Here is a 27,904-nt window from a genome sequence, read left to right as displayed (position 1 = left end):
ATATCCAAGAATCCAAGCAGCATCCATGCAGACAGAAACCGGGCCAAGGCTTCAGGCTGATGTATCTTCTTCAGATCATTGTCCATTTTCTCTCCACAGATCTGCCTGCACTATTGGGTATTTTTTTAAACATTTGTTTATTTTGAATTTACAACATCTGTAGTGCGTTAGTTTTGAATCATTGATGTGAAAGTATCTTGCATTACCTTTAAATACAGGATCACACTAGCTTTTAGTTTTCAAATTGCTGACCATTTTTTCAATGTAAAAAACTGAAGCCTGCAGAATACTTTTATTATTTTACCATTTAATGATAATCTCCCATTTTAGGGGAAGTCCAAAATTAATACACTTACTAATAATCCTTGGGGAATTCAGGAAAATGTATTACTTATAGAGCAGAGTATTCAAAATTCATTCCATAAAGAATGGTTGAGGCAAACAGCATTTATGCCTGTCACAGGAGACGATAGTTGAGAGAGAAAAGCATAGATGGATATGGTGAGATACCACAGCAGAAGAGGATTGTAAGGGGCATATAAAAACAAGCACAGGCTGTTTGAGCAAAATGCCCATTTTCTATGCACACGAATATCATAAGAAATTGGATACATTTATATTTCATACTGCAACAAAATATAAGGTGGCATGGCATTTCATCGTAGAAGAGAGATTTACAAACCGAATGTTGCCTTTTGGTTCTTTGTTGCAAAATCACTTTGATAAATGGGGATGAAGGGAATAGAAATTTTTTAATGATTCTCTTACTTGATTTTTACGTACATTGCACCATATCTGAAGCAATTTTGTTCGAAGCCCTTCTGTCAATAATTGATTTGCCTGCAATAAAGCTTTAACATGATCAAACTGTTTTTCTACGACATCATGTTGCTGTTGTATCTGTGAATGTTCAGTGACCTGTGCATCATCTTCCCATTGTTCCTTCTTCAGCTTATCTTTTTTGGGGATGTTGATCATCTAAAAGAAAAATCAAGTTTTATTTAAATGATTGGAGCCACTGCCAGCTTCATGTAATTCCAGAGGCAAAATACCATTGGTGCTGAAAATATTCAGTGGTTCAGGCAGCAGCTGTGGAGAGAGAAAAATGCAGTTCAGGTCTCAGCGTGAGGTCCTCTCATCAGAAGATATCTGATGAAGGGACAATAACCTGATAGACTGACTTTCTCTCTTCAGATGTTGCCCGAGTATTGCCAATATTATCCGTCTTATTTTATACTTCCAGAGAGTTGCTTAAGTGAAACTTGAAGTTACAATGCCCCTTAATAATTGGTCCATTTTTCTGTATTGGCTCAGAGAAAACATTATTCTCTCTTCTTACTGAACTGATCTAGTTCTCACAGGGTTGCAAGCTCATAACTGTCATCTAGTTGACTCTTAATTAACAATAAAGTGACTATCTCACTCTCCTTTTAAAAATTAACTTTGCACAATTGGAAAAAACTTGTCAACGAGGAGCTAGCTACTTAACCCCAGGTCTTCTAATTAAATGCTGATGTATTGATCTCTGTAGGTGGATTAAGAGTAGTATTGTCAATTCTGTTCTTCATGATATGCCAAGAGATCTCAGCTCTTGTTTATTGACAGCATCAAAGGAATTTGAACTCCGTGGTAGGTCTGTCAACTATTTCTGACTTGATGTTCCTTCCTAAGTAACTAATATTGCATTGCACTTGTCGGTTTAGTATTAAACCACTTTTAGGTGGGAAATCAATCGATCCTTACACTCTTGGGCAGTAATTAAGTAACCAAAGTACTCATTTGCAATTTGTAATACAAACCACTAGCAGGATTATAGCTGACAAAACAAAAATACCAAGCACTGTATCCCATGCTCTGTAATTCTCAAACATAATTCACAATAGTATAGTGGATTCAGCCCCTTTCAACCTTAAATAACACAGTAACAATCAGCAATTTAAAAATTCAGCTGTTTTCTTTCAAAATAATATATATTTTTATCTTATCTATACCCTTTGCAATATAGAATAGCTGATATTCACTGCAGTGGGAAAGACATTTTTTTAATGGAATTGAAAAAATGGGATTCTTTGGAGGAAAGTATTGTAAGCATTTTTCACAGCTATAAAAATTACAATGCAAAGTTCAGAATGTAACCATATGCTTGCTATCATTACATCATATCTCCCATCCCAATATAAATTTTCCCATCCAAAGCAAACCACTACAGATGCAAAAAAATTGAAATAAAAACAGAAAACGTTGGAAATGCTCACCATATCAGGCAGCATTCGTAGGACAGTCACGTTAATGCTTGTGGTTGATAACCTTTTGTCAGATTTAATTAAAGTATTAACTCTTTTTCTCTCCATAGATGCCAATGATCTGCTGAAGATTTACTGCATTTTCTAATTTATTACAGACTGTTCTGCATTATTTTCTGGTTGGTTGCTCAGCGGTAGACTTGCTGCATTACAGCGAATGCAGCACCGGAGAACCGGGTTCGATCCCAACTACGGGTGCTGTCTGTACAGAGTTTGTACATTCTCCCCGTGACCTGCGTGGGTTTTCTCCAAGATCTTCAGTTTCCACCCACACTCCAAAGACGTACAGGTTTGTAGGCTAATTGACTTGGTAAATGTAAAAATTGTCCCTAGTAGGTGTAGGATAGTGTTAATGTGCGGGGGTTGCTGGTCGGCGTGGACCCGGTGGGCCAAAGGGCCTGTTTCAACGCTGTATCTCTAAACTAAACTCACCTTTCCCTGTCACAACATTTGCTTAAAAGTCCTTGTCGCTCTAATCTTCTCCTATTCTGAAACAAAGTCATCTTAAAGATGAACTCTTTTTATGTCCACAGGGCTGATCACCGACTTCCAGATTCTAGTTTATTTAAAACCAAAGTATCCAGTCATTTGGTGCCATTCTCCTAGTTGTGTCTCTTACTTTGCGCGCATTGCTTGGCCAAATGTAAATGTCTCCACACACACAAATCATACGGCTTCGGGGGTGGGGGTTGAGGGGTGGGTGTAGTTGAATAGAACTTTGCTGGAATGCACACAACTCAATGGTAGGGAATGATGGATCCTCCCCCAAATCTGACAATGAAACAAGCCCGAATATCTTTTATGAAATGATGATTCATTATGCTTCCAGAAAAAGTACATTTACACTTTTCATATATCTACATAATTCCATTTGGCTCTGCCATGAGCTATCATCTGTTAAATCAGTGGGCTGGCATCAAGTAATTGAAGTGCTGTTTATCAATGAAGTCGATGCATATAATGTAGTAAAGTTGAGTACAACTGAAAGGTGAGTTGTTGGATCAATGCTGATGGGTAGCAAAGAGGATGAAAGACCACTTGAACTCTGTAACTCTATTCCCAATGAGCTCTGATTGGATATTGGTAAAAGCTAGTTTACTTTTGCAATTTCCCATTAATTGACATACTCCTGCAAAATGCAATTCATTTTGTAATAAGTGGAGTATAAATACTGACCTGATCTCCTGTGCTGCCACTAGACCTCTTATCTAGGCTCAAGTTCTTATCCTTCATTAAGGATCCTTCTGCATCACTATCTAAGAATAAAAACAGAATTAAAACTAGTGTTTTGCATTCTCAGCAATAAAAGTGTTCCGTTTCACAATAGTCACAGCAGTCATTAAACGGCCTAGACAGCTTAAAATCCCCACTGTCTCCCATGCTTCGCAGAAGACGACTATCTTCCATTATAGTCCATCTATTTTTTTTTAAATGTTTGCCTTATTTTTCATCAATCTTAACAGTGACTATAAAAACGGAGCCAGGTACTATTTTGCTATGATGTCCAAAATTTATCAGCTTTGCGATTGAGAGCATGCTCAAGTTCACATTTACCTGGAAATTGGACAGTGCAATTCTAAAGTTTGGAAACAGACTCTTTTTTTTTTTACTTGCCAAATATTCTTTCTGCTTTCTGTTTCCAAGGTAAGATCAGGCATTTGGTGTCAGGTCAGGTCAGCTCACAACACAGGACCAACTTTGAACTAGACCAAAGTGAACAGGCAAAACCCGGTAAACCAGTGACCTGCCGGACTTCCAGAAAAGTCCCATTTTCTGATGTCTGACTTTGAATCAATCCAATATTAGACATCAGATCTGTAATCGACTTTGCAAAATGCAGTTTTGATTGTGACAAATTCAATCGGATCGTTATAATTTGCCTGAACTAATATTCCTTCTGGTAGACACAAAATGCTGGAGTAACTCAGCGGGACCGGCAGCATCCCTGGAGAGAAGGAATGGGTGACGTTTCGAGTCAAGACCCTTCTTCAGACTGAATTTTACTCCAGCATTTTGTGTCACCCATTCCTTCTCTCCAGAGATGCTGCCTGGCCCGCTGAGTTACTCCAGCTTTTTGTGTCTAACTTCGATTTAAACCAGCATCGGCAGTTTTTTTTCCTAATATTCCTTCTGCTCTTTTCACCAGCAATACAAAATTCCAAAACCTCATTCAGACACCTTTGGAGTGCATGCAAACTCCATATCATATGGGGGGGGGCAGAATTCCAAGAAAATGGACCATATTGTGATTTTCCATAATGTGAAACTGTGTCCTCTACGCACACAAGAAGAAATGATTGATGAAAAAAAGTGTTTAAACAGCACTATCTGTATACTAAAACTCTCGTTTGTTTGTTTGATGTTCTTGAACTGCAGCCAAAACGGTGCACGATAGCGCAACAATTTTAGGCCCACCTTACTCACGTTATATTTTTTAAGTTATTCACATTTTAAAGTTTAAATCTATCTCCTAGGGAGGGAGGGGGGAGGGAGGGGGGGAGGAGGATAAGGAGGATAAGGGGGGTTGAGGGGGATGGGGAGGGGGGTGGAGGGAGAGGGGGAGGGAGGAGAGGGGAGGGGGAGAAAGGGGTGGGGGGGGAGGATAGGGTGCTGCACCATTGCAGGAGAGCTTTGGGCCCACTTGGTCTAGTATACATATATATTCTGTTTAAACATGACCATTTTCTAGTCAGTTAAGGAAATAGGCTATTTGGACTTTCAAACATTTCCCAGCTACATCCTTCTATTCCTGGGCCACACCCCGGCACAGTCTGGCAACTTTTAATAGAAGGGAGCCTTAAATCCAGATTTTTTGAACTATTTCATGTGACTTACCTCTGCTATTTGCTATTCATTAAAAGGAACAGTCCTGCTATGATGAACAAATACACGTCTAACATTACTTATCATCAGGATATCAGAGGTTTTGGTTTATTGTTCAATTAGACTGGGCATATTTTAAAATATTCCCTCTCTAAACGTTATTCTCTAATCATGTACTGTAAATGGAAACATTATTCCCTAATCATGTACCTTAATCATACACTCTAAATGGATTGATGGTAATCATATATTGTCTTTCTGCTGACTGGTTAGCACGCAACAAAAAGCTTTTCACTGTACCTCGGTACACGTGACAATAAACTAAACTGAAACTAAAACAGTGGCATAGTTGCTTAACTAGTTTGACTGCATGACTGGGGATAAGTTTCTTACACAGTTATGATCCATATGATATGATGCATCGGGAGTTACAGACTTAGATCTATGATTATAAAACACTGGAACATGAAACTTTCTGCCATCAATGCCACAGATCAGCCAGCAACTAAGTATGTCTTTAAACATAACAAGTCCTTCTCTCGCATAAATTGGCTGATTTTTGGTTTCTTTCAAATTCTTGCCAATGTTTTCATATTCTCCTGCACTAACTGAAGGATGATGGCAGATTTTGGCAGCAATGCACCCCTTAAAATTGGACCAAGTTATCAATAATCACCCCTTAATCTATTAAATGAATGTTGGTAGGTTATTTTCAAACCATTGCAATTGTACCTAATCTGACGCACTGTTTATGCAAATATGTACCTTTTCCAGCAGGAGTCACTTTATCTGATGAAGCCAGGACTCCACCCCTCCTTAAAACAAAATTCTAGTTGTACTCCCATCAGATGGTAGGCACATTTTCTGACGACATCGAAATCGGAGGAGTTGTAAACAGACGGAGGAATGCAGTCAGAAGATATAGCAGGATATAGATCAGTTGCAAAAATAGGTGGAGAAATGGCAGATGGAATTTAACGTGAACAAGTGTGTTGTACTTGGGAGGTTGAATGTAAGGGGAGAGTGTACAGTTAATGACAAGAGCCGTAACAGCAATGATGTGCAGAGGGATCTTGGAGTCCAAGTTCCATTGAAGGTGGCAGCACAAGTAGATAGGGTGGTAAAGGTGTATGGTGTGCCTGCCTTCATTGCTAGAGGCATTGAATGCAAGTGCCAGGAAGCCATGATGCAGCTCGAAACGTCTTTAGTTAGGCCACATTTGGAGTATAGCAAACAGTTCTGGTCATCCCTACAAGAAAGATGAGGAGACTTTGGAGAGGGTGCAGAGGTTTACCAGAATGCTGCCTGGATTAGAGGGTTTCAGCTACAGGGAATTGGATAGACGGATTGATTTCTCTGGAATGTCGGAGGTTGAGGGGTGATGATAGAAGGATATAAAAAGGCAGAGATAGGGTAGCTGTCAGAACCATTTTTCCTGGGTGAAAATGTTCAACACTAGAGGGCAGAGCTTTAAGGTGAGAGGGGGAAAGTTTAATGGAGATTTGTAGGGCAAGCTTTTTTTTAAGCAGAGAGTAGTGGGGGCCTGGACCACATTGCCAGAGATGGTGGTGGAGGCAGAAATTATAGTGGTATTTAAGAGGATTTTAGATAGGCATAAGGATGTAACAGGGAATAGAGGTATATGGATCATATGCAGGCAGATGAGATCAGTTGGGAGCCCAACAGTCCTTTCAGGTGAGGCAGAAGTTCACATGCACCTCTTCCAGCCTCATCTACTGTATCCAGGTGTGGACTCCTATATATCGGCGAGACCAAGCACAGGCTTGGTGATCATTTCGCTTAACACTTCCTCTCAGTTCACCTAGGCCTAGGCAATCTCTCGGTTGCTAAACACTTTAACTCCCCCTCCCACTGCCATACTGGCCTGGGCCTCCTCCACTGTCAGTGAGGCCCAATGCAAATTGGAGGAACAGCACTTGATATTTCACTTGGGCTTACAATCCAGCAGTATGAATATTGTTTTCTCTAACTTCAAGAAACCCCTGCTTTCCCTCTCAATCTGCCCCTTCCCCACCCTAGTTCTCCAACTCGTTTCACTCTTCTCCTGATTAATTTTACTGATTGTATGCCTCGTTGTCACCTTCCCCTCAGCTAACAATGATCTGCTTTAATATGTCATTTTCTCATCTTACCCTTCCATATCTCTAGTCTCCCTCTCCCTTGAGTCAGTCTGAAGAAGGGTCTCGACCCAAAATGTCATGCATTCCCTCTCTCTAGAGATGATGCCTGTCCTGCTGTGTTATTCCGGCACTTTAAGTCTATCTGAGATCAGTTTTAACTTGGCACCACATTCAGCACAAACAATGTGGACCTGTTCCTGCGCTGTACTGTTTTGTGGAGCCAGGTTAATACACTAGGGATCAAACCCCAGGACCTACAAAGTTCAGTTCTATACATGCTAAGAAATCAGCTATGCAGGTGTATTACATTTCATGAAAAAGGAGTGCGTCCTCATACTGGGAAACTGTCATTGGATCAGTAAACTTACCACAGGAGCAGGTCTCTGAAAAAGATGATAAATCCAGGGAGTGCAAGTCTTCTTCCAAGTTGTTCAGGTAAAGAAGCCTGCTCATAAAATCTACATGCATCTTCTCCTCCTTGTAATCATTAGAGTTCACTTCATCCTGGTTTGAAGGGCAACCATAAATTGAGAAATATTACCAAGTTCCCAGCTACGTAAACCACTTGAACAAAAGAACAGCTCATAAACAAAAATTCCAATATACTCCACTAGTGGAATTGTAGTGCCAGAAAAATATGGAGATTTAGTTTTGACTCTGGTTTTGTTCAGTACAGTATTAGTGTTCATTTTGTTCATTGCGGCACAGTGGCGCACCGGTAGAGTTGCTGCCTTACAACCCAGTGACCCGTGTTCGATCCTGACAACGGGAACTGGCTGTATGGAGTTTGTTTGTTCTCCCTGTGACTGACTGCGTGGGTTTCCTCTGGGTGCGCCGGTTTCCTCCCACACTCCAAAGATATGCAGGTTTGTAGGTTACTTGGCTTATGTAAATTGCCCCTAGTGTGTAGGATGTGAAACTGGGATAACATAAAACTAGTGTACGAATGATTATTCATCGGCACGGATTCAGTGGGCCGAAGGGCCTGTTTTCACGCTGTATCTCTAAACTAAACTAAGTTGGAATAGACAATGCTCATAACAATAGCTAACAAAAAGATGTTCTCCCAGTTGCACTTCATTTGGCCATATAGTAAGCCCTGAAAGTATTGCTTAACTAAATTGTAGGGCCAGGGCGTGGATCTCTAGCCATAAACTAATTTCAAGGGCTAGGGATCGGAGGGTTGGGCAGAGAGGGATAGCCCTGAAGCTGAGGTTTCTGAAGCTTTGAATGTGCACCAACCAAGGGACATGAAGCTATGGATTTGGACTAGGGCCTGAAATGGTGGCGATCAGGGGACAGAATAGGATGTTGGAGGGACCGTTTCAGTCTGAGATTGGAGGCGTGACACCCTCACATATACAAAGGAACCAGAGTCTGTTTCAGACATGACAGCTGGACTCATTCTTATAGAAACATATCAAATTCTTAAGGGGTTGGAGAGGCTAGATGCGGGAAGATTGTTCCCGATGTTGGGGGAGTCCAGAACCAGGGGTCACAGCTTAAGGATAAGGGGGAAGTCTTTTAGGACCGAGATGAGAAAACATTTCTTCACACAGAGAGTGGTGAGTCTGTGGACTGAAATGTGTTCACATTCCACCTGCCATGCCATTACAGGTCCAAATAATACCAAATAAAATGGTGCCTTACAGACCGATTTTTAGGTCAATGTCTTCAAAACTGGGGCAGGAGAGAAGAGGGATTAAAGAAACAAAGAAACAAATAGATTTCATTGTGAATAATTGACAGGAATGTTTGCAATGAGGGTATGGATTCTGTTTTATTTCAGTCTACATGTCAACATTTTTGTGAAAACAATCCTTTGATATAATTCATACATATTAAATAACCAAATCCATACATCTAAATTAGAGTGGATTACGTTCTCTGCAATCATAAACCAAATAAATTAAGGCACAAAAGGGAAATTACTGCATTTTCTGTAAATTAGTTGCAACTTGCATCATATCAAATACAGTACCAATTACTAATTGAAGTTTAGTACACAGCAATTCAAACCAAATTCAATAGTAGGGATTGCAAGTCACTGCATGTTGATTAGCATGGTAAAGAATGTGTGACACAAAATGAGTGAGAAGCAGCAAGGCATCTTTGCTTCAAACTATACTTCTCTACAAAAACAGAGCTAAACATCAGGTTCAGGCAAAGGACAAATCAGATCATGATTTTAGCCCATTCACACTGCAGAAAATGAACAGTCTCAGTTGGTTTCAATAGACACTAGGTGCAAGAGTAGGCCATTCCGCCCTTCGAGCCAGCACCGCCATTCACAATCAGTACCCCGTTCCTGCCTTCTCCCCATATCCTTTAACTCCACTATCATTAAAAGCTCTATCTAACTCTCTCTTGAAAGCATCCAGGGAATTGGCCTCCACTGCCTTCTGAGGCAGAGAATTCCACAGCTTCACAATTCTCTGGGTGAAAAGGTTTTCCCTCATCTCCGTTCTAAATGGCCTACCCCTTATTCTTAAACTGTGGCCCCTGGTTTGGGACTCCCCCAACATCGGGAACATGTCTTCTGCCTCTAGCGTGTCCAATCCCTTAATAATCATATGTTTCAATAAGATCCCCTCTCATCCCAAATTCCAGAGTATACAAGACCAGTCGCTCCTGTCTTTCAACATATGACAGTCCCGCCATTCCGGGAATTAACCTTGTGAACCTACGCTGCACTCCCTCAATAGTAAGAATGTCCTTCCTCAAATTTGGAGACCAAAACTGCACACAATACTCCAGGTGTGGTCTCACTAGGGCCCTGTATAACTGCAGAAGTACCTCTTTACTCCTATACTCAACTCCTCTTGTTCTGAAGGCTAACATTCCATTAGCTTTCTTCACTGCCTGCTGTACCTGCGTGCTTACTTTCAGTGACTGATGAACCAGGACACCCAGATCTTGTTGTACTTCCCCTTTCCCTAACTTGACACCATTCAGATAATAATCTACCTTCCTGTTCTTACTACCAAACTGGATAACCTCACATTTATCCACATTAAACTGCATCTGCCATGCATCTGCCCACTCACACAACCTATCCAAGTCACCCTGCATCCATCCTCAGAGCATCCTCCTCACACTTCACACTGCCAGTCAGATCACACAAAATGTGGGATTCTACATTGGCTCTTGTGAAAGTTAATTGGATGCCAGATTATGAACAGGTTTTGAACAATGTAGATTGAAATTTGCAGCTGGTTGCATGGCTAGAAATTAAAAATTCTTATATAAATACAATTAAGTACGATAATGCAATTATTTACTATGCATTGCCACTTATATTGTTGAGCTGATTTTGGATTATTAGACTGTGAAGCACAAATGTGGATAAGATAGTGGGAAATCCACCCTCTCCACGTTAAACAATATTATTTCTGACTACTTAAAAACGGACTGGGGTCGGGGGATATAAAACAAAATTTTAAAGATACAATGCACAAAATCTTACAGTACATTCCGTAAAACAGAATTCATGCTCTGCGTGTAAACATTCCCATAACGTTTACACGTTATCAGTGATAAATACATACTGTTTGACTTGTGAAATAGAAATACATCCTCTTATTGGGAAAAAAGTGACAAATTTAAGTTTGTTCCCTGCAATTCTAATTGGTCTTACCTGGGCTAGTTCTGAAGATACACTGATAGTTTCAGTGGCAAGTGACATTTCCTCCTTTGTGATGCTTAATGAACTAGTGTCTAAAGGAGAATTACTGTCAAATCGAAATTGACTGCAGTTAGCTTCTTTTCTTTCTACATTATCCATTTTGCGATTCCACGTTAGAAACTTCTCATCGCTCATTCCCAAATGCAGAAATATTTCTACAAAAGTATCAAATTTATTCTTAACAAATTTTATTTCTGCAAATATTCTACCAAAACATTTACAAACCCATCAACGTTTTTACACATATATCCAGCAATACGGCCTTCTTCCAACTGCCTGTCTAAAACCGCTCAAAGTATATTGCTTACGTATAAAGAAAATCCCAAAGTACATCTTTCAGACCTACTTATTTTGAGATTCATCTTTATTGTTCCCTTCTCTCTAATGCAGTCAGTATTTAAGAAAATCACTAGACCAAGTGGACCCGTTGGGCCCAAACCTCTCCTGCATTGATGCAGCACCCTCTCCTCCCCCTCCCCTCTCCCTCCCCCCCCTCCCTCCACCCCCTCCCCCTCCCTCCCTCCTCCCCATCCCCCCTCCTCCCCCTCCCTCCACCCCCTCCCCCTCCCTCCACCCCCTCCCTCCCTAGGAGGTAGATTTAAACTTTAAAATGTGAAAAACTTTAACAATATAACACCGATTTCAATGAAACGTCTTCCATTAGCACCAAAGGGACGACGGTGAGTAAGGTGGGCCTAAAATTGTCACGCTATCATGTACTGTTTTGGCTGTAGTTCAGGAACAAACAAACAAACGAGAGTTTTAGTATATAGATGGTTGGACCTTTGCGCTCAAATTGTACTAGCTTCCCAATGTAATTCAAATGGATTTGGGCAAGTGTTCTATAAGACACAACCATCATGCCATCTCCGTGTCATCTCTCCTGGAAATAATGGGGATGTGATTTGCTTACCTTTATACATGACCAATGGCTTTGACGTGACTAAAGAACCCATTGTAATTGTGTGTAGTTTGAGCGTATTGCATATAGTTTGAGTCTCCTTGTTTAGAAGGGGTGCATTGAGGACTCGCCAGCCTGATTCAAGGAGTGAAAAGAAACCTTTCATGATGAAATAAAGTGGGTCAATTTCTTGAAGCATAAAAGAATTGGACTGCAGTGCAAACATTTCTATAGAGCTATGCAGCAAAGCGACTGTTTCGTCTAGCTCTTCAGGGGTCATAATCTCAGGATAAGGGGAGTTCTTGCAGAGAGATGAGCAGAAACGTCTTCACTTGGATGTTTATGAATCTTTGAAATTGTCTTTCTCAGGCTGTGAATGTACAGACACAGAATGTCTATATGGTTTTGAATAATGGACATTGGGCATTATGGCATCAGAAGATACCAAGACTTGGTAAGAAAGTAGAATTGATGGAGAAATTTTACTGAATGGCACAATGACGTTAGTAAGCTTTCAGCTGCTGTTATTTCCGGGGTAACATATCTGACCATTTGTGGAAAGTCATACCCTGTAATATTCCATAAACTGTTAAATAAAACAACACCCATTGGCCTTTTCATTACGTACTCCCAGCATCACTTGGTTGAAGGGCTGTCTGTTCATAACAAGCATCGATTGCTACAGGAACCATTTTAATTTAACTGCGCAGATTACTGATGTAATCAATTGCAAGGCCACCTGTATTATATTGGTATTGGTCTATCATTATGTTCACTGAGATACAATAAAAATCTTTGTTTTGTTAATATGCTACCCAGGCAATTCATACTATACATGAGTGTATCAGGTAATGCAAAAGAAAAAATAAACAGAGTGCAGAATATAGTGTTAAAAAAGTGTTAGGGCCGCAGCGAGGTAGATTGGAAGTTCATCCCTAGCATTTTTAAGATCTGTTCAAGAGTTGGGTAGATGCTGTTCTTGAATCTGATTTCAAGCCTATGTATCTTCTACCTGATGGGAGAAGAGGGAATGACTGCATATGAATAGACTTTGTTTATGTTGCCCGCTTTCCTGAGGCAGTGTGAAGTGTAAATCGCTGGGGATAATTGAGGTGGGGAGTAGGAAGAGGTTGGTTTGCATGGTGGACTGGACTGCATCCACAACTCTGTGCAATTTCTGGCAGGCTTGGGCAAAGCAGTTGCCAAACCAAGCTGTGAAACGTCTAGACAGACTGCTTTCTACAGTGCATTTGTAGAAATTGCTAAGAGTCATTAGAGACATGACGATCTTCTTTAGCCTTCTGAAGAAGTAGCATCACAGAACATGGAAACAGGCCTTTCGTCCCAACTCATCCATGCTGACCAATGTTCCCATTTGCCTGCATTTGACATGTATCCTGTCGGTGTCCTTGCTTGGATGTAGCAAGCAAGATGTAGCAATATGATTGGATCATGACCAATTGTTGGTGAAATTTATACCATACTTGAATTGAAACTTGAATCCCTCGACATCTCCACTTCAGACTGGGGGATGTACTACACACATTTTCCTAAAGTTAATGACCAGTCTTTTGTTCCATATAAAATAATTTTTTTGAATACAAACTTGTCAAAGCCATGCTGCCCCTTGTTCTCCATTGCTCACACCACATTCCCCTGCAGAGTCCAGCAAAGCTCCGAGTCATCGAACATGTCTTGGGGTCAGAAAATGAACTATAGTCAGCAATGTTTCAATAAACAATAGGTGCAAGAGTAGGCCATTCGGCCCTTCGAGCCAGCACCACCATTCAATGTGATCATGGCTGATCATTCTCAATCAGTACCCCGTTCCTGCCTTCTCCCCATACCCCCTGACTCCGCTATCCTTAAGAGCTCTATCCAGCTCTCTCTTGAATGCAGGATTTCTTTATGTCGGACAAGTTTGTTGATTGAGGGGAAAATGCACTGCAATTCCTCCAATGCAGTAATTTTGAGCTATTGAAGTTTGCATTGTGTTTGTACTTTGTAAAACATTATTTGAAAGATGATGCTATAACCTGCATCCCCTAAGGATCAATTGAAACGTTGCAAATCTCAGTTTCCATCTCCCAAATCCTCCCCAGCAGCATGTGTGACAGCAGGTACCAAAATCTAATTTCCTCAAGTTTATGGCTCTGAACTTCCCATAGAGTGAGAATTAGTTTTCCCCAAACGCCAGAAATTTTTCTTCAATTTTTGGTGCCACATTATGATGCTGTTTGTATAGGGTTGGCAAAGCTAACATCGCTGCTGGACAACGACTCCCACCCCATGCAGGACACTGTCACTGCACTGAGTAGCTCCTTCAGTGACAGACTCCTTCACCCCAAGTGCGTGAGGGAGAGATATAGGAGGTTCTTCCTTCCCGCTGCTATGAGACTGCACAACCAGCACTGCTCCCAGCAGATGAGTCAACAGTAACAGTTAAGAACACACAGAAAACTGATGACAATTTATCCTTGTCTTTACTTTTATTTATAATGTCTTGCTATCCACTTTGCTGCTGTAACACTGTAAATCTCCCCAGTGTGGGACGAATAAAGGAATATATTATTATTATTATACGGGTGCACAGCAATCAGTATTGCTACCTCACAGGCACCTGAGTTCAATCCTCGGATGCTGTCTGTGTGGAAAGTGCATGTTCTGTCTGTCTGTCGACGATATGGATTTCTGCTGGATGCTCTGGTTTCCTCCCACATCCTGAATATGTGCTAATTGGTTAATTGGCAACTGTACATCACCCATCAGAGTAAGTGATGGCAAAACAGAAATCATTAAGGAAGTTGATGGGCATATGAAAGAGAATAAGTTTCACCAGTAGAGAGATGCGAGAAGAGTGGGACTGTGACTGACGAGATTACTCTGTGGAGAAAGGGTAAACTGAATGGCCTCTTTCTGTGTTGTGACAAGTAAGTAATTCTGTTTTGATGACAATTCTATTGACAAGAACACAACAAGCAAGAGCAGGGCATACATAGTTATTAAGACTATGGCTGATTTGATCTTTTGCCACAAAGCCTTTCTGCTCAATCCCCTAAACAGCTGATTCCCCTAGAGTCCAATTTTTGTTCTCTAGCTTAAATATATTTAATAGAACTGAACAGACTTATAACTAAATATCAATGTGCACACCTTTTTACATTTCCATGACTGTATACTGAATGGAAATGATTACAGTCTACAGCACACAAATGGACAATCCAACTCAAGTGATCCATGCTGGAGCGTCCACCCTCCACTTGGGCTTCCGGTTCCTCTTCATGTTTCTCAGTGCATCCCGTTATCAATTCATCCTCAGTGCAACTTCCCCTTAAATCCACCAGGCTCTTTGTCTCAGCTCCTTATGATAGAACATTCCATATTCTTGCTGGTTTTTGGGTAAATAAGTTTTCCACCCAAATTCCCAGTATACTGCTGGCCGTTATAAAATTTGTGGTTTTGGTTTTAATTATTTTAACTTGAATAATTTGTTTTATGGTTATACCATCAAATATTTTTGCAACCTCATGGATCTCCTCCAGTTCCTTTTAATATTTTCTCAAGAGGGACATGAGCCCCACAATTTAGTGATTGATAATAAGTGCATTCCCTCCATTTAGGTAACATCCCAGTGAGATTTGTTTTAGCGGTGAGGGAGAAAGGGAAAACTAGTGGTGGAATAAGGTTGCTTCCTGAGCTGACAAGACTCGATGGGCCAAATCGCCACTAAATAAGAATACAAAGATTATAGAATTAACCTTCCTTTTATTTCCCTGTCGACTTCAAATTATTCTCAGTAGGGAAAATAAAATGGAATTAGAATAGGATTAGTGTAAATGGGTGCTTGAAGGCTGATGCAGTCTCAGTGGGCTGAAGGACCTATTTTCTTCTCTGCATGACTCTATGACTCATCACAGTTGCAATCTTAAAATAAAGTACTTAGTAAAATAAAGTACTGCAGCTAAACCTGTTTACTGTGAACTTCATGCGAAGAAGGATTTTTACTTAACCCTGCAGTATATGACCATAAAGTAATTTAATCTGAAAGTTGCAATGTGGCACTCACTTAAATAGGTTCAAACTATAACAAAGTAAAATGCTCAACTGTTCTCATCTGAAGAAAGTCAAGTTAAGAGTGTGTATTTGTCATATGTACCAAAATGGAAAAATAAAATTCTTACTTGCAACAGCATGACAGGCCTGTAAACATAGTACTCAATAGATAACATAATAAAACAAACAAAAAAGTTCATGAAATTCAAAAACTCCAAAAACCCCAATATTAGTACAAAGCTAAACAAAAGCCCGGAATCCCTGGTGCAACCTAGACAGTTCCTAGTTTAGTTGGTGTTTGTAGTGTTCAATAACCTGAGGATTGTTGGGAAGAGGCTGCTCCTGAACCTGGACGTTACAGTTTTCAGACTCCAACACCTTCTTCCCGATGGCTGAAATGAAACAAGAGTGTGGCGAGGGTTGTGTGGGTCCTTGATGATGCTGGCTGCCTTGTTGAGCCAGCGCCTCCTATAGATCCCTTCCATGGTGGGGGGGATCAGTACCCATGACAAACTGGGCAGTGTCCACCACGTTTTGTAATCTCCTTCGTTCCTGGGTGTTCAAGTTACCGAACCAGGCCGTGAGGCAACTGGTCATTACGCTCTCTACCATACACCTGTAGAATTCAAGAGAGTATTCATCGACATACCAAATCTCCTCAATCTTCTAAGTAAGTAAAGGCATTGATGGGCTTTCTTTATGATTGCATCAATGTGCTGGGACCAGGACAGATCTTCAGAGATATGCACACTCAGGAACTTGAAGTTGTTGACCCTCTCCACCACCAACCTACCAATGAAGACAGGTTTGTGGATCTTCTGCCTTCCTCTTCTAAAGTCAACAATCAACTCCCATAGTCTTACTAATGTTGAAAGCAAGGTTATGGTTCTGGCACCATGCAATCAGACGATCGATCTCTCTCCTATACTCTGACTCATCATTACACATAATTCGTGGATCCAGTGGTAAAGGGATGTGCAAAGACCCAGTTCCCCGAGCTTGCTAACAAGCTTGGAAGGGATGAACTCTGAGCTGTAGCCTATGAACAACAACAGTCTGAGGTCCGTGTTTTTATTGTACATGTAGTCCAGTGCAGAGTCTGTGAGATTACATCCCCCATTGATCTATTGTGGTGGTAGGCAAATTGTAGAGGATCCCTCTATACAAGTACTGAGTATCTTCAAGAAATGTTTTAAGCTTAGAAGATTTGATGCAGTGGAAACTGTTTTATCTCGCAGTGGGGAGGCTCAACATAAAGCAATAAGTCATAAATTCCAGAGGGAATTCAGAAGAATTTTCTTTACCCAGTGAAGCCACATTTAGAGTATTGTGTCCAGTTTTAGTCACCATGTTATAGGAAAGATGTTGTCATGCTAGAAAGGGTGCAGATCCAATTTACAAGGATGTTGCCAGGACTCGAAGGCCTGAGTCATAGGGGGAGGTTGCACAAGCTACCACTTTATTTCTTAGAGCGCAGCAGGATGTGGGACAATTTTAGAGGTGTACGAAATTATGAGAGGAATAGATCAGGTAAACGCTGAGTCTTTTGCGCTGAATAGCGGAATTGAGAACCAGTGGACATAGGTTTATGGTGAGGGGGAGGAAGGATTTAATACCTGATGGGTAACTTTTTAACACAAAAGATGGTGGGTGTACGAGCTGTACGAGAAGCGGTAGCTGAGGCAGGTACTGTCGCAACGTTTAAGAAATATTTGCACAGGTACATGGATAGGATAGGATTAGAGTGATATGGGCCAAATACAAGCAGGTGGGACTAGCGTAGATGGGGCATATTGGTTGACATGGGCAAGTTGGGCCGAAGGGCTTGTTTCCATGCTGTATGATTCAGTGGTTTTAAGAATGTGAAATATTTTATCACAAGTCTTTGGGACATTTAGCAATTGTAGACAAGGTAACTTTGAAGCAATATTAGTGAGAAAGGATGTGAAGGTGGATTTTGACAAAGGTGGATGGGAAGAAACATATGGAAACCAAAATGCCTGCATAGGTTTGTTGGGCTGAATGGACAAATTCCGTCACCTCATAAAGTACAACGAGACATTCATCTTAATTTGCAAATAGTACTGAGAACACAGAATGGATAGGATCTGAACTTTGCATCTGTCTTGTACTATTTTCATCCAGAGTGCTCGAATTTCATAAAAGAAAACTGTTTTAATGAACAAAAGATTTAAAACAAAAAATAATTGCGATGTTTTAACTCACACTGTCAAGAAACAGAGAACAGCATGCTGTTGGAAGGGGTGAAAGGCAACTTTATTAGAAAATAAGATCCTGAGGCATCTTGAAAGGGTGTATGTTGAGATGGAGTGAAAGAGTCTAGTTCTAGGATTCACTGGGGTTACTCATTTAAGAGAGATGTGATGACTTATTTTCTGTCCGAGTCATGAATATTTGGAATTCCAGTAGCAGAGGCTTTGAATCAGATAGATTCTTGGTAAACAAGGGGTCGAAAGATTATCAGGGGTGGACTGGAATGTGTTGAAGTTACAATTTGATCAGCTATGATCTTATTGAATTGCAGGACTCAAGGGTCTAAGTGATTGACATGTGCTCCTAATTTATTTGTATGATTGTATGCCTGCTGAATATTAAACAATTTTGCTTTGTCAGCAACTACTGGCGGGGTTGGTGGTGGAGATGGACTGGAGGAATCTAGATGTAAAATACACCGTTTAAAGGTATAGGGTTACTAAGAGTGATGAGATGATTTTTATTCTCTGTTGTTGCATTTTCACGGAAATCTTTGGTCAAAAAAATTACAAAGTGACTTTAGTCTGAAGTGATTAATCTGTTTCGCTTCCCACACGTGGCCTGACCTGCTGAGAGTTTACAGCATTTTCCATTTTTCCTTTCGTTTTTGAGTCATTGTGAATTTTCCTGTTGCTGTTGTGCGGGTTATGTTGTATTGTGCATTGCACTCTACTATTACCTTTCCAATACATTTAATGGTAAGATTACATTCTTAAAGTCAGGGCTCAAGTCACAGGATTACAAGCTAAACATGTCAATGTTGTAGCTTACTGCCATTTACTCTGAGTGTTTATTAAGGTAAGTCGCGATAGTTTGGTAAATAATGACTGTCACATAAACATAGAAAATAGGTGCAGGAGGAGGCCATTCGGCCCTTCGAGCCAGCACCACTATTCACTGTGATCATGGCTGATCGTCCCCAATCAATACCCTGTGCCTGCCTTCTCCCCATATCCCTTGATTCCCCAACCCCCAGAGCTCTGTCTAACTCTCTCTTAAATCCATCTAGTGATTTGGCTTCCACTGCCTTCTGTGGCAGAGAATTCCACAAATTCACAACTCTCTGGGTGAAAAAGTTTTTTCTCACCTCAGTTTTAAATGGCCTCCCCTTTATTATAGATAATAGATAATAGACGATAGGTGCAGGAGTAGGCCATTTGGCCCTTCGAGCCAGCACCGCCATTCAATGTGATCATGGCTGATCATTTTCAATCAGTACCCTGTTCCTGCCTTCTCCCCGTACCCCCTGACTCCGCTATCCTTAAGAGCTCTATCTAGCTCTCTCTTGAATGCATTCAGAGAATTGGCCTCCACTGCCTTCTGAGGCAGAGAATTCCACAGATTTACAACTCTCTGACTGAAAATGTTTTTCCTCATCTCTGTTCTAAATGGCCTACCCCTTATTCTTAAATTGTGGCCCCTAGTTCTGGACTCCCCCAACATTGGGAACATGTTTCCTGCCTCTAATGTGTCCAACCCCTTAATAATCTTATATGTTTCAATAAGATCCCCTCTCATCCTTCCAAATTCCAGTGTATACAAGCCTAGTCTCTCCAGTCTTTCAACATACAACAGTCCCGCCATTCATAGAAAACATAGAAAACATAGAAAATAGGTGCAGGAGTAGGCCATTCGGCCCTTCGAGCCTGCACCGCCATTCAATATGATCATGGCTGATCATCCAGCTCAGTAACCTGTACCTGCCTTCTCTCCATACCCCCTGATCCCTTTAGCAAAAAGGGCCACATCTAACTCCCTCTTAAATATAGCCAATGAACTGGCCTCAACTACCTTCTGTGGCAGAGAATTCCACAGACTCACCACTCTCTGTGTGAAGAAATGTTTTCTCATCTCGGTCCTAAAAGACTTCCCCCTTATCCTTAAGCTGTGACCCCTGGTTCTGGACTCCCCCAACATCGGGAACAATCTTCCCGCATCTAGCCTCTCCAACCCCTTAAGAATTTTATATGTTTCTATAAGATCCCCCCTCAGTCTTCTAAATTCCAGTGAGTACAAGCCTAGTCTATCCAGTCTTTCTTCATATGAAAGTCCCGCCATCCCAGGGATCAATCTAGTGAACCTTCTCTGTACTCCCTCTAAGGCAAGAACGTCTTTCCTCAGATTAGGAGACCAAAACTGCACACAATACTCCAGGTGCGGTCTCATTAGGGCCCGGTACAACTGCAGAAGGACCTCTTTGCTCCTATACTCAACTCCTCTTGTTATGAAGGCCAACATACCATTGGCTTTCTTCACTGCCTGCTGTACCTGCATGCTTCCTTTCAGTGACTGATGCACCAGGACACCCAGATCTCGTTGTACGTCCCCTTTCCCTTACTTGACACCATTCAGATAAGACTGTGTCCCCTGGTTCTGGACTCGCCCAACATTGGAAACATTTTTCCTGCATCTAGCTTGTCCAATCCTTTTTCTAATTTTATATGTTTCTATAAGATACCCTCTCATCCTTCTAAACTCCAGTGACCACAATGAGAAATAAGCACAATTAATATATATATAGATATATATAGATATAAAAGACAGACGTAAATGTCGATGGATTGGTGAGTATGTTTGCTGATGACACCAAAAGTTGCCGACAGTGAAGAAGGTTGTCAGAAGATGAAGCGGGATATAGATCAGCTGCAGAAATGGATGGAGAAATGGCAGGCAGAGTTTAACCCGAGCAAGTGTGAGGTGTTGCATTTTGGGAGGTTAAATGTAAGGACTGAGTATACAGTTAATGGCATGAACCCTTAACAGTATTGAAGTGCAGAGGGATCTTAGAGTCCAAGCTCATAGCTCATTGAAAGTAGGGTGGTAAAGAAGGCAAACGGTATGCTTGCCTTCATTGCCACCGGCATTGAGACATGATTGATGTACGAGTTCGGATTGGCTGCATTTGGAAGATTGCGTTCAGTTCTGGTCACCTCATTACAGGAAAGATGTGGAAGCTTTGGAGAGGGTGCAGAGGAGGTTTACCAGAATGCTGTCTGGACTAGACGGTTTCCACAACAGGGGGAAGATGGATAGACTTGGATTGTTTTCTCCGTTTCATCGGAGGTTAGGGGGAGATTGATAGAAGTATATAAAATGGCGAGAGGCGTTAATAGGGTAGACAGTCAGAACCTTTTTTCCCAGGATGGAAATGTCCAACGCTAGAGGAAATAGCAATAAGGTGAGATGGGAATTGTTTAATAGAGATGTGCAGGGCACGTTCCTTTTACACAGGGGGCAGTGGGTCCTGGAATGCATTGCCACGGGTGGTTGTGGAGGCAGATGTGGTGGTGGCATTAAGAGGTTTCTGGATAGCCACATGAAAATGCAGAGAATGGAGGGATTTGGTTCATGTATAGGGAGAAGAAATCATGTTCGGCACAAACATTGTGGGTCAAAGGGCACATTCCTGGGCTATTTGTCATGTTCTCTGTTCGATAGGCAAAGGGAAATAGAAAAGACTTTCCTTTTCTTCTCATCATTGTGGTGTATTATATAAGATTGAACAATGAGAAAGAGACCAAATGAAACTTTATCTGGAGTCCATCACTCCCAAAAATCACAGCAACAATACAGTGTAGTCTCTGATTCGAATTTATCTTTAGCATTAAGAAAATATTGTATATCCTTCCAAAATTTATGGCTGTTGGAATATTCTTAATATGTACTTACATATGCTACATTTCTGCATCACAGATAAATTTATTCAAACACAGTATATTAATTTATACGACAAATGTGTTGTAGCAGTTAGGTAATTTAGAAATGTATTTTACCTCAGCCAAAATTTTCCTACCTGATGGACATTCACTGAAGAAATCCTTGTGGTAGCATTGATACATAATCAGAAGGCTAGACAAGGAAACTGATCAAATTACTCAATAATTTCAAATTCCTCCACATTCTTAAATGCTGACCGGAATTAGATTTTGCTGGAAACTTTTGTTCTTACAGATTTCAAGACATATGAAAAAAAAACATGAACAATACAAAGCCCTCCATGGAAGTCAATTTATAGATTGTTATTGCATCTCAACGGTATCCTGGTCAATTGAATCCCAAGGAAGCCTTACCTTCAGCAAATCCAATATTCAACTCGTGTAGCTTATTTTGTTCTGCAAAGTTAATGTGGGTTCCTCCAGTCTGCATTTCATTGACACTGGAAGAGTAAAGGTCACTTTTCAAAATGGTTACCTAGGTAAGAAGGGGTGATTTAACAAAGGTCATGGGGATTCTTGAAGCATGAGGAAGTACTCGAATGAAAAGTGGACATATAAGGAAGACTTAAGCTGTATTTTCATACTTGTGCTTTAACATAAGGCAGCATTTAATATAATATAATCATGTTAATATATTTGCCAATTAATCTTGGTTGGATGTTCTGGTTTTTCAGTCAAAATGTTGTGAGCCCTGCTCCACATTTCCTGAACCCAATTATGGCTGACAGATCAGAGTCATTATATTGTCATTACAATAAATTATATTGTCAGAGATTGGACCACTTTGATGAGAGTTTTAAACTCTGGCCTCATTTATAAACCCTGCTGACCATAAAATAGCATTCAATTTGAAAGAGATTGGAAAATTTGGCCTGATGAAAGTTAATTGTCAACCAACGGGCTAGAACTCATTTGCTGTTTGTGAGATGCTGTTGTGTGCAAAACTGGCATCCAATTATAGAAACATAGAAAAATAGGTCAGTCAGCCCTTCGAGCCAGCACCGCCATTCAATATGATCATGGCTAATCATCTAAAATCAGTACCCATTCCTGTTTTTTTTCCCATATCTCTTGATTCCTTTAGCCCCAAGAGCTAAATCTAACTCTCTCTTGAAAACGTCCAGTGAATTGGCCTCCACTGCCTTCTGTGGCAGAGAATTCCACATATTCACAACTCTCTGGATAAAAAAATGTTTCCCCATCTCAGTCCTAAATGTCCTACCCCTTATTCATAAACTGTGACCCCTGGTTCTGGAAGCCCCCAACATCGGGAACATTTTTCCTGCATCTAGCCTGTCCAATTCTTTAAGAATTTTATGTTTCTATAAGATCCCCTCTCATCCATCCAAATTGCAGTGAATACAAGACCTGTTGATCCATTCTTTCATCATATGCGAGTCCCGCCATCCCGGGAATTAACCTGGTGAACCTACGCTGCACTCCCTCAATAGCAAGAATGTCCTTCCTCAAATTAGGAGACCAAAATTGCATACAATACTCCAGGTGCGGTCTCACCAGAGCCCTGTACAACTGCAGTAGGACCTCCTTGCTCCTATACTCAAATCCTCTCGCAATGAAGGCCAACATGCCATTAGCTTTCTTCACTGCTGCTGTACCTGCTTGGTTACTTTCAGTGACTGATGTACAAGCACACCCAGGACTCATTGCACCTCCCCTTTTCCTAATCTGACACCATTCAGATAATAATCTGTCTTCCTGTTCTTGCCACCAAAGTGGATAACCTGATATTTATCCACATTATACTGCATCTGCCCACTCACCCAACCCATCCAAGTTACCCTGCAGCCTCATAGCAGCTCACACTGCCACCCAGCTTTGTGTCATCTGCAAACTGGGAGATGTGACATTTAATTCCCTTATCTAAATCGTTAATATATATTGTAAATAACTGGGGTCCCCGCACCAAGCCTTGCAGCATCCCACTAATCAGTCTGCCATTTTAAAAAGAACCTGTTAATTCCTACTCTTTGCTTCCTGTCTGCCAACCAGTTCTCTATCCATGTCAATACCCTACCCCCAATACCATGTGCTCTAATTTTGCACACTAATCTCTTGTGTGGGACCTTATCAAAGGCTTTTTGAAAGTCCAGATACACCACATCCACTGGCTCTCCCTTATCCATTCTATTTGTTACATCCTCAAGCAAATCCAGAAGATTAGTCAAGCATGATTTCCCCTTCATAAATCCATGCTGACTTTAACCAATGCTGTCACTGCTTTCCAAATGCACTGCTATAACATAGAAACATAGAAACATAGAAAATAGGTGCAGGAGTAGGCCATTCGGCCCTTCGAGCCTGCACCACCATTCAATATGATCATGGCTGATCATCCAGCTCAGTAGCCTGTACCTGCCTTCTCTCCATACCCCCTGATCCCTTTAGCAAAAAGGGCCACATCTAACTCCCTCTTAAATATAGCCAATGAACTGGCCTCAACTACCTTCTGTGGCAGAGAATTCCACAGACTCACCACTCTCTGTGTGAAGAAATGTTTTCTCATCTCGGTCCTAAAAGACTTCCCCCTGATCCTTAAGCTGTGACCCCTGGTTCTGGACTCCCCCAACATCGGGAACAATCTTCCCGCATCTAGCCTCTCCAACCCCTTAAGAATTTTATATGTTTCTATAAGATCGCCCCTCAGTCTTCTAAATTCCAGCGAGTACAAGCCCAGTCTATCCAGTCTTTCCTCATATGTAAGTCCCGCCATCCCAGGGATCAATCTGGTGAACCTTCTCTGTACTCCCTCTAAGGCAAGAACGTCTTTCCTCAGGTTAGGAGACCAAAACTGCACACAATACCCCAGGTGCGGTCTCACCAAGGCCCTGTACAACTGCAACAGAACCTCCCTGCTCCTAAACTCAAATCCTCTTGCTATGAATGCCAACATACCATTCGCTTTCTTCACTGCCTGCTGCACCTGCATGCTTGCTTTCAATGACTGGTGCACCATGACACCCAGGTCACGTTGCATCTCCCCTTCTCCCAATCGGTCACCATTCAGGTAATACTCTGCTTTCCTGTTCTTGCCGCCAAAGTGGATAACCTCACATTTATCCACATTATATTGCATCTGCCATGCATTTGCCCACTTGCCTAATCTATCCAAGTCACTCTGCAGCCTCCTAGCATCCTCCTCGCAGCTAACACTGCCACCCAGCTTCGTGTCATCCGCAAACTTAGAGATGTTGCATTCAATTCCCTCGTCCAAATCATTAATATACACTGTAAATAACTGGGGTCCCAGCACTGAGCCATGCGGTACCCCACTAGTCACTGCCTGCCATTCCGAAAAGGACCCGTTTATTCCTACTCTTTGCTTCCTGTCCGCCAACCAATTTTCTATCCACCTCAACACTGAACCCTCAATACCGTGTGCTTTAAGTTTGTACACCAATCTCCTATGTGGGACCTTGTCGAAGGCCTTCTGAAAGTCCAGATATAACACATCGACTGGTTCTCCCTTATCCACTCTACTAGTTACATCCTCGAAAAATTCTATAAGATTCGTCAGACATGATTTGCCTTTGGTAAATCCATGCTGACTTTGTCCGATGATTTCACCACTTTCCAAATGTGATGCTATCACATCTTTAATAACTGACTCTAGCATTTTCCCCACTACTGATGTTAGGCTAACTGGTCTATAATTCCCCGTTTTCTCTCTCCCTCCCTTTTTAAAAAGTGGGGTTACATTAGCTACCCTCCAGTCCTCAGGAACTACTCCAGAATCTAAAGAGTTTTGAAAAATTATCACTAATGCATCCACTATTTCTGAGGCTACTTCCTTAAGCACTCTGGGATGCAGCCTATCTGGCCCTGTGGATTTATCTGCCTTTAATCCATTTAATTTACCTACCACCACTTCCCGACTAACCTGGATTTCCCTCAGTTCCTCCATCTCATTAGACCCCCGGTCCCCCGCTATTTCCGGCAGACGGTTTATGTCTTCCTTAGTGAAGACAGAACCAAAGTATTTGTTCAATTGGTCTGCCATCTCCTTGTTCCCTATGATCAATTCACCTGTTTCCGACTGCAAGGGACCTACATTTGCCTTAACTAATCTTTTTCTCTTGACATATGTATAAAAGCTTTTGCAGTCTGTTTTTATGTTCCTTGCCAGTTTTCCCTCATAATCTATTTTCCCTTTCCTAATTAAGCCCTTTGTCCTCCTCTGCTGGACTCTGAATTTCTCCCAGTCCTCTGGTATGCTACTTTTTCTGGCTAATCTGTATGCTTCATCTTTTGTTTTAATACTATCCTTGATTTCCCTTGTTAGCCACGGATGCACTACCTTTCCTGGTTTGTTCTTTTGCCAAACTGGGATGAACACTTGTTGTAGTTCATCCATGCGACCTTTAAATGCCTTCCATTGCATGTCCACCGTCAACCCTTTCAGCATCAATCGCCAGTCTATCTTGGACAATTCACGCCTCATACCCTCAAAGTTACCTTTCTTTAAGTTCAGAACACTTGTTTCTGTATCGACTTTGTCACTCTCCATCCTAATGAAGAACTCTACCATATTATGATCACTCTTGCCCATGGGGCCTCGCACAACAAGACTGCTAACTAACCCTTCCTCATTACTCAATACCCAGTCTAGAATGGCCTGTTCTCATCTTTAACAATCGACTCAAGCATCTTCCCCACTACCGATGTAAGACTAACTGGTCTATAATTCCCTGTTTTTTTCTCTCCCTCCTTTCTTAAAAAGTGAAGTTACATTGGCTACCCTCAAGTTCATGAACTGATCCAGAGTTGAGAGAACATTGGAAGATGTTCACAAATGCATCCATGATTTCTCAGGCCACCTCCTTGAGTACTCCTGGATGCAGACTATCAGGCCCTGGGGATTTATCTGCCTTCAGCCGCAACAGTTTACCTAACCGGACTAATGTGGATTCCCTTCAGTTCCCCCCTCCCACTCGATCCTCAGTCCCCTAGTATTTCTGGAGATTGTTTGTGTCTTCCTTAGTGAAGGCAGAACCAAAGTACTCATTTAACTGTTCTGCCATTTCTTTGTTTTCCATTATAAATTCACTTGTCTCTGATTTGTCTTCACTCCTCTTTTCCTTTTTACATATCTAAAGAGGCTATTAGAGTCCGTTTTTATATTCCCTGCAAGCTTTCTTTCATGCTCTTTTCCCCCCCTCTTAATAATTGAAAATTATGATTCAAAAGTAGAAAAAACTGCAGATGCTGACTTACACAATAGGGCAGAAAGTGCTGGAGGAACTCATCCGGTCAGGCAGCATCTCTGGAGAGCATCACAAAATGCTGGAGTAACTCAGCAGGTCAGGCAGCATCTAGGAGAGAGGGAATGGGTGACGTTTCGGGTCGAGACCCTTCTTCACCTATCTATGTTCACCAGAGATGCTGCCTGACCCGCTGAGCTACTCCAGCAATCTGTATCCTTTTATGATTAAAAAACAACTCTCCTTTGCCTAAGCTAAGGAGCGCTGCATAGAGAGAATGAAGGCAGACGAAAGATAGGGGATAAAGCATGGCAGTGTAGGTCGAGTCTGCATAGGATTTATTTACTAAGCATTGAAATGCTCACCACTTATAACCGTTCTCCGTTTCTCTGTCAGTGGATTCCATGAGACATCAGGAATTCAGTTCATCGTCCTGCAGCTTAAAAGCAGACGCTCTTGGCTCCATCGCCCTCCCCAGTGCAGCATTCACACCTGGGCTTTCGCCCGGGACATGCAGCGCGGCTTTCCGCGACGTCATTCGCACCCGCCTGTGTGACGCCACAAAGGGCTGATTAAGTTACAGCTGATCCTTCTATGACGCCATCCAAGTGTGCAGCACCGTGGCGGCTCCGGGCTCCGATCACCTTTAGCACTTCAAGATTCATTGGCTACTCAAAACATGGCAAAAGGGAGTTTATAGGGTTGTTCCTCTGGACAAGCAAGGGAGGAATACTTTTTTAAAAAATCATACAATATTTCGTAGTTTAATATACATTTCCAGATTCAGGA

The 27,904-nt window shown here is 41.5% G+C and overlaps 1 protein-coding gene across 2 annotated transcripts; it reads right to left on the bottom strand.

Moving 5' to 3' along the window:
• Nucleotides 1-368: 368 nt before the first annotated feature.
• Nucleotides 369-27,616, bottom strand: LOC144593157 (uncharacterized). Of its 2 annotated transcripts, XM_078398641.1 has the most exons (5): nt 27,481-27,616; nt 22,251-22,336; nt 7,636-7,771; nt 3,480-3,559; nt 369-978 (listed from the first exon to the last, which is right to left on the bottom strand). In XM_078398641.1, the coding sequence occupies exons 3-5, from the start codon at nt 7,733-7,735 to the stop codon at nt 715-717; spliced, it is 444 nt and encodes a 147-aa protein (XP_078254767.1). In that variant the 5' UTR covers nt 7,736-7,771; nt 22,251-22,336; nt 27,481-27,616; the 3' UTR covers nt 369-714. The 2 variants fall into 2 exon arrangements, with proteins under 2 accessions (XP_078254767.1, XP_078254766.1); XM_078398640.1 differs by lacking the exon at nt 7,636-7,771.
• Between the last annotated feature and the right edge of the window lie 288 nt (nt 27,617-27,904).

This window comes from Rhinoraja longicauda, chromosome 4 (genome assembly GCF_053455715.1).
Source record: "Rhinoraja longicauda isolate Sanriku21f chromosome 4, sRhiLon1.1, whole genome shotgun sequence".
Classification (NCBI taxonomy): domain Eukaryota; kingdom Metazoa; phylum Chordata; class Chondrichthyes; order Rajiformes; family Arhynchobatidae; genus Rhinoraja; species Rhinoraja longicauda.
Note: the sequence above shows the minus strand (reverse complement) of the source record. Positions and strands in the feature narration are given on the sequence as shown.

Bases quoted from the DNA above. Each gene is read 5' to 3' on its own strand.
- LOC144593157 (XM_078398640.1), bottom strand. From the start codon at position 27,521: ATGGAATCCACTGACAGAGAAACGGAGAACGGTTATAAGTG. The intron at 22,337-27,480 runs GTGAGCATTTCA...TTACTCTTCCAG, and splicing joins ACGGAGAACGGTTATAAGTG to TGTCAATGAAATGCAGACTG. The intron at 3,560-22,250 runs GTAAGGCTTCCT...TTTTATTCTTAG, and splicing joins GAATATTGGATTTGCTGAAG to ATAGTGATGCAGAAGGATCC.